The following is a 7,641-nucleotide window of genomic DNA, read 5'->3' as shown; positions in this document are numbered from 1 at the left end:
GCCGTCTCCAGCCATTATTAGTCTCAAAGTGGGTTCCTCGTCATCGAATTTACCTTAACATATGTAATGTAGGATTAATTTAATTAGTAATAACCAATTTCATTATTGACTTTTGATTTTAAAAAGAAAAGGAAACACTGAACTAGTAATTACCACTGTGTTAAGTAGTAAGAAACTTGAAGTTGTCTGTTAATTAGTTCCAAGCTCCCAACTATCATTGTCTGCCTCTGATTGTCCGTCTGTCAACCACTTACCTAGGTCAACCACAGTCACAGATTGAGTGGCAGACCATTCAGTGTGATACTTTCTGCTGTCTAGTCATTAATCCAGGGTGATGTATGACTACCCCCCCTCTCTTTCTCTAAGTAATATTAAACCTAGTGTATATATATATATATATATATATTGTCCCTCAAATGTCCGTTATTCAGTCGAAAAGTCAAGGTTGCACAAGTTACTTTCTGATAATTACAAGATGGTCACGAAAGTATAAAATAAATTATAATATGCTCAGTAAGTAAACTTAATTTGGACTTGTAGACTGAGAAGGTATCACAGGATGATGTGGGACGTTATCAAGATATTAATAAACAAAAAACTTACTTTGTACACACACAAACTTAATGATGACAGCTCCAATGCCTGTACATGTCCTCAATAAACAAAAAACTTACTTTGTACACACACAAACTTAATGATGACAGCTCCAATGCCTGTACATGTCCTCAATAAACAAAAAACTTACTTTGTACACACACAAACTTAATGATGACAGCTCCAATGCCTGTACATGTCCTCATGTCGTAATCTTCGTAGTTGTAGCTACATTTGTTCTTTCCCGAGCATCTAGAAATAAGAAGGTGGCTCATTAGTTTCTTCTTTCTGGTATTTATTTACTGTTCAAGCCCACTTGTCATCATGAAGAGACATTCCTATTACATCCAATGTTTCCTGGCTATAATGACAAACGGTTACTTAAACTAACAAACCAGCTCCTAAAACTCGATATATGTGCCTGGGGTACTTGTACTGGTGACCTACGTAACAAATGTTTCTGAAAATATATCTTTTTTTTCTTCTTTACAGATTCCAAGATGAGTTTTCTAAGAAATAACAAAGGGAGGGAATTAATTATATCAGCCTTATAAAAAATAAACAAAAAACGTAAATAAATATATTACACATGAAGATGTAATAAGAATCCTGCATGTCAATTTATACATCAAAATATACGAACTGAATAAAAATCCTGTACGTCAATTTATACATCAAAATATACGAACTGAATAAAAATCCTGCATGTCAATTTATACATCAAAATATACGAACTGAATAAAAATCCTGTACGTCAATTTATACATCCAAATATAAGAACGGAATAAAAATCCTGTACGTCAATTTATACATCAAAATATACGAACTGAATAACAATCCTGTACGTCAATTTATACATCAAGATATACGAACTGAATAAAAATCCCGCATGTCACTTTATACATCAAAATATACGAACTGAATAAAAATCCTGTACGTCAATTTATACATCAAAATATACGAACTGAATAAAAATCCTGCATGTCAATTTATACATCAAAATATACAAACTGAATAAAAATTCTGTACGCCAATTTATACATCAAGATATACGAACTGAATAAAAATCCTGCATGACAATTTATACATCAAAATATACAAACTGAATAAAAATCCTGTACGTCAATTTATACATCAAAATATACAAACTGAATAAAAATCCTGCATGTCAATTTATACATCAAAATATACGAACTGAATAAAAATCCTGTACGTCAATTTATACATCAAAATATACGAACTGAATAAAAATCCTGCATGTAAATTTATACATCAGAATATGTGAATTAAACAAGAATCCAGACCAAGAGCAGAGCTGAAGCTAAGCTCACCAGAGTACTCCAGAGTCTGGAGCTGTAGCCAAGGTTCTTGAACTGCTCCATTCTTTCTTACCCTCCCTGTAAACTTTATGATATATTTTTATAACATGAATTAACAAAACAAATAACTATAAAGGTATACAAACCAATCACAAAACTCCTCAGAATTCTTTAATTTACTTTTCCTATTCATATGATATACAAGGAGGACATACAGTATACATCTGACCTATATAATAGCCAGTGTGTGTCACGTCACGCTTGATTTATCAAAATTGGAGTTGTCATAAAAGTCAACATGCATTTATCCAGTTAGAATAGTTCGATTACTATTTTAGTTTACTATTACGATTTTAGTTACAGGAGATGGAGCAAGGGGTATATTAGCTCCGGGGTTAGCCTAGAATTGGAGTTGAACCGTTGGAGTCACTCCGGGGCCAGAGCCAGTAAACCCAGAGCATTGTCATCCCTGGTTCAAGGCGATAAAATATAACTTATATACAGTATAACTGTAATCAATCATACAAAACCGTTATTCGAGCAGTGAGGAAATCTAAAACACTTATATTTTCAGTTTGATTAATGAAATAGTGTTCTACATTTGATCATGATCTGGATGTGTTTTTTTTATTTCATACAAAACCGTTATTCGAGCAGTGAGGAAATCTAAAACACTTATATTTTCAGTTTGATTAATGAAATAGTGTTCTACATTTGATCATGATCTGGATGTGTTTTTTTTTATTAATATTACCTCGTTATACATTAATTCTCAACAGTTGTATATCCACGTTGTTAACTTCTAATTGTTATAGAGACCAGGTTAACTATAGATGTTTATTTTCTTCCAAATTCCACTTAGTTTGTAAAAATCAGAGGCATGTAAAATAGGATTTCAGAGGATCTTTTCTCTCTCATCGTCCAGCCATTGATGAGTACTGGTATTGAACGAAAAGTCTCTTGGACAGCGACTTATGGGAGACTCGTTTGTTTTTAAGCGCAAATCTACACAATGTGCTACCTGTTTTATGCCCACCGCGAGTATCTAAACCCTAGTTTAAAAGCCATCAGATTTACCGGTGGACCACTGTTTTTCCTTTGGGTTTTGTGTACATCTACACAATGGGCTATTCGTGTTCTGTCTACCGCGGGAATCGAACCATGGATTCTAGCATTTTAAGTCATAAACTTAACGCTGGCTTGGGGGGAGATAGACCTCTGATTCTGAATCCACAATGGAGAAATTAAGAGGTATGTACGGAAGGAACAGTTTACGTGATTTTTTATGACATATTTTAGGCCCATTGATACCTGCTATATTGGTTAACTTATATCACATTGTTTCTACTTTAATATTTCTGTCTATTATTAAGTATGTATTCACGAAGTTTAGCGCATCTATCACAAGACGTACTTCTCGGCTTAGTTATTGTAGGCCTTGCTTGTACTTCAGACAATTGGCCACTCACGTTACTTTAGGCGTTCTTTGGGTAGATTCAACCATTACTGTATGCGGTGAAATAATTTTGCAGCGGTACTCTATAATCCTGGAAAATGGTTCTACACTCTAAGGTTTCCACTCATGAATTGTAAGCTGCACGAGAACTGATCGGTACTGTTGTGCCATCTGCAGTCAATCCAGAGAAGGAGCTTTATCTTCCTTTGGATTGACTGCGCAGATATATCTCGATGATTTCTTTTTGAATTACGTCCAGTTGTCTCGTCAGTTCATCCGGTTCCTCATCTGTTTTCTCCATTATTGACTGCCAGAGACACAAAAGGTAGAAGTCCACTAGTCGACATAAGGCACAATCCAGCTATCTTTTTCATTGCTTCTGTGCGAAATTTTGATCTTGTTTGTTTGTAATTAAGCACAAAGCTACACAATGGGCTATCTACGGGTATCGAAACCCGGATTCTAGCATTGTAAGTCCGCAGACATACCACTGTGTCACAGGGAGGGGGTAAATTTTGATCTCCTGTGATCCTTGGACTTTTCAGTTGCTTTCTGTCAGTTTATAAATCCATCTTCACAAACCTTAACTGACCCTTTCATTGATCACATTTTTGGATTGTTTACAGACACGGTAGTGTTTTTCTCCCTAGCACACAGTTAGTTTACTATTGGATTCGTTGGATTTTACGTTTTTACTGTATTTGATGCGTTCTTACAGTTACAATAATTTTTTTTCCGTATTCTGCTACTAAGACGAAACTTGACTCAATCAACCAAACAACAAGATAAACAAGTTGTCACACTGATTACTCGCTTCTGGTTTCTGTGTGTTTAGGCTTGTGACCTGTAGGTGTGTTAGGTGCTCGTCGGACATCTTCCTTCTCATGCTCTTCCTTTGTACTTTTTTCGCCAGTAATATCCTCTTACTTTGATGTACCTGTACACTTTCACTACGCTTCACTTATGTAAGACTGTACATACAGTCCCACTCTGTGCACGTACACATACATACTCCTATTTTAGCATAAATACCCTTTTAAAATAGAGCTATGTCTGCACCAAAGAATTAGTTTGCTTAGCACTATGCAGCTTATTTAATTTACAATTAATAATGTTCAAGGGGAACAGGTACTTAGGACTAGATTTATCTTGTATAACGTAGCTCTCCATGTTGCTACAGAGGTACTTAGGACTATATTTATCTTGTATGACATAGCTCTCCATGTTGCTAGAGAGGCACTTAGGACTATATTTATCTTGTATGACATAGCTCTCCAGGTTGCCAGAGAGGTACTTAGGACTAGATTTATCTTGTATGATGTATCTCTCCATGTTGCTAGAGCGGTACTTAGGACTAGATTTATCTTGTATTATGTAGCTCTCCATCTTGCTGGAGAGGTACTTAGGACTATATTTATCTTGTATTATGTAGCTCTCCAGGTTGCTCATCTGTTCATTTTTATCCATGTTTTTCTTGCAGTATTGAAGCGAGTTATTTAGGAGTTTGTCCGAGAGTAATGTGTGTTTAAGTAGTTTTGGAGAGATGTTAAGTTTGTTGATCATGGAACTCTATATGTAATTTTTTCATGTGTGTTTGTGGTAAAGTTAGCCAAGCTGTTAAGGCTTATTCTGTGATTGATCTTATGTATGTTTTATATATTTTCAGTGAGTTCTCGGGTGAGGCTCCTCGGATATTATCTGTCAGACTCCTAAGGCAACAGCTCTTTCCCAGGTTCTAGTTTTAATTCTATTTACGTGTTGTTACCACGTTAATTTAAAATCGAAGATCATTCTTAAGAATGTTGCTAGTTGGAGGAGAGTCAGCTGTTGTGGTTTTATTCTGCTTGCTATGACTGACTTGGTGATCAGAATTACGTGAGGTTTATGTGCATTAATTTTGATTCTCCATATATTACAGACTTTTTCCTTTTCAACTGTTCAATTATCCGTGGTTGCATTTCCTCAAGTTGTATGACCACAAACTGTTCCAGCATGTCAACGTACACGCTCCCAGTAACAGTGCTATCAGCGAGAAAGAAAGGACCAATAATCCTGTCACACGTGAGATCGCATCACACACCATGACGATTCACTTTACACGAGGTATGAATCGTGGCGTCATCACCAAACAGTACATGTGCTCGAAATGTGTTGTCTTCATCTACGTGGTCAACGAGGATCACCACAAATGTTTTGTTTTGTGTTCTGTCATCTGGTTACAGTGCCTGTACCAATCGAAGTTTGAAGGCATGTTAAGTTATGATCACTGATAGAGGGCCTTCCAGCTCCCGATCACTGTAACTCACTGCCTGTCTCCAAGAGCTATTTATTCTGCTCCCAGATTGTTGGTTTCGATGGTTCTTTTCTGTACTGGATTACATGCAACACAGCCACTGACAAGCCAAACGACGCATTAAGCCTTTTCTTTCACGGTTGCCATTTTACGGTTAACACTACTTATTGGAGTGGGAAAACGAACATGACAGTGAAAACTGTTTGAGTTAGGCAACAAGATGTTCAAAACTGCATGGTTGTATTTCCTTAATTAGCTAATTATTAAATTTTAAAATAGGAAAAACAATTTTGGACCACCCTGTATTTACGCTCTATTAATGATTTTACAGGCAACTTACTGCAGTCATAATAATTACATACGCTATTAGTATAACTTTATAAATACATATAAAATATTATAAATGAATCTGTCTACAGATAAATAAAACTAATTACAAATATATTCATTTTAATTGTTTTTTAATGCCACTTCACATTGGCACGCTTATTGTGTTTTCAAATATGCAGGTTGTCGAAAATAACCCGCCATTTTCTTATAGCAATGAATATATAAAAATAAATAAATATAAATTAAAAGGGCCTTCCTTAACGACTGAATGTCCAGTTAGCAATGGCCTTCCTTAACGACTGAATGTCCAGTTAGCAATGGCCTTCCTTAGCGACTGAATGTCCAGTTAGCAATGGCCTTCCTTAACGACTGAATGTCCAGTTAGCAATGGCCTTCCTTAACGACTCAATGTCCAGTCACTATCGAAACAAGAATATCACACAGAGAAAGTCGTTAGTAAATTAGAAAAAAAAAATTCTAACCAGATCAAATGGAAATTATTGATCGCCTTGTAACTGTAACAAAGAAGAAGCACTAGAAATGAAGTTTTTAGGTTATCTTCTTTGGGTAAATTAAGTGGCACATGGAACGTTAGTTTTACTATTATAGTACAGGCAGTTTTGTGGTTTGAGGCCCAAATTAACAGTTAATTCTTTATTTTCTACTGTTTCTGGAAGATAGCAGATATAATAGACAATGATTAAAAGTGTTTTTATGTAGGAAAATCAGAGAACACTGATTTGTATAATTTCTAAGTTGAAAGATAAGTTATGTTACATTAACAGTTTCAAAATCCACGTGGAAATATCTTCTTTGGAATAGTTTATAAACTAGTTTTTCTGAGCCTACTAACCGAAATATTACATGATTAGTTTGCACTGAATCACTTATTAATTTATGTAGTGACACGTCTTTAGTACTGTTGCGTCAGCGAGGTCACGTGACTAGTATCACACCACGTTTCCAGAACTATCTTGTTCCTTTGTGAATGCCCTAGCATTTACTACATATATGTTTGTCTGGTATATAAATAAGATGCTCACAACGTGACAACAATGTGTGTAGGTAGTGAGTAATTGAACTGCAGTCAGGAAGTATCGTTGAAGTTAACGTTCGTTGTTAAAACGTTGGTAAAAGAGCGACTGTTCTATATAAGTGTATCGGTAAAGTTATATACAGAAAGAATAAACCAGTTTTATTAAGTAAGGACTTGTGTCGCTAAAGTTTCGTCGGAACGAAGTTACGGAAAGTTAATTAACAAACGGAGACGTAACAAATTGGTGTCAGAAGTGGGATACAAAAAAAATGGAAACAAGAAGCGGCAAATCAAACTACAGCATAGCAGACTTGATGGCAGCAATACAAGAACAGCAAAAGAAACAAGAACAACGAAAGAATAAACAAGAAAAGAAACAAGAAGAACGAGAAGAGAAATTACTACAGTTGTTGGAGGAAAAAGAAAAGAAACAAAAAGAGAGACAACAGCAGTTGCAAGAAAACCTGCAACAGTGGCAGCTCGAACAACAAAATAAACAAGAGAGATTACAGCAGTTGTTGGAGGAAAAGGAAAATAAACAAGAAGAATGAGAAAAGAAACAAGAAGAGAGATTACAGCAGTTGTTGGAGGAAAAGGAAAATAAACAAGAAGA

General features: G+C 35.4%; 1 protein-coding gene across 1 annotated transcript in view; it reads right to left on the bottom strand.

The window, feature by feature from the left end:
- Positions 1 to 710: 710 nt before the first annotated feature.
- The window catches only part of LOC106475084, a 32,342-nt gene continuing 25,411 nt past the window's right edge, over positions 711 to 7,641 (bottom strand). Inside the window, exon 3 of the mRNA XM_013935778.2 lies at positions 711 to 846. Coding sequence (XP_013791232.2) covers positions 726 to 846 — 121 coding nt within the window. The 3' untranslated portion in view covers positions 711 to 725. The remainder of the gene's footprint in view (positions 847 to 7,641) is intronic.

Source organism: Limulus polyphemus, unplaced genomic scaffold, assembly GCF_000517525.1.
Source record: "Limulus polyphemus unplaced genomic scaffold, Limulus_polyphemus-2.1.2 Scaffold8062, whole genome shotgun sequence".
Taxonomy (NCBI): domain Eukaryota; kingdom Metazoa; phylum Arthropoda; class Merostomata; order Xiphosura; family Limulidae; genus Limulus; species Limulus polyphemus.
The sequence above is the reverse complement of the archived record's forward strand: the minus strand, read 5'-3'. Positions and strand labels throughout refer to the sequence as shown.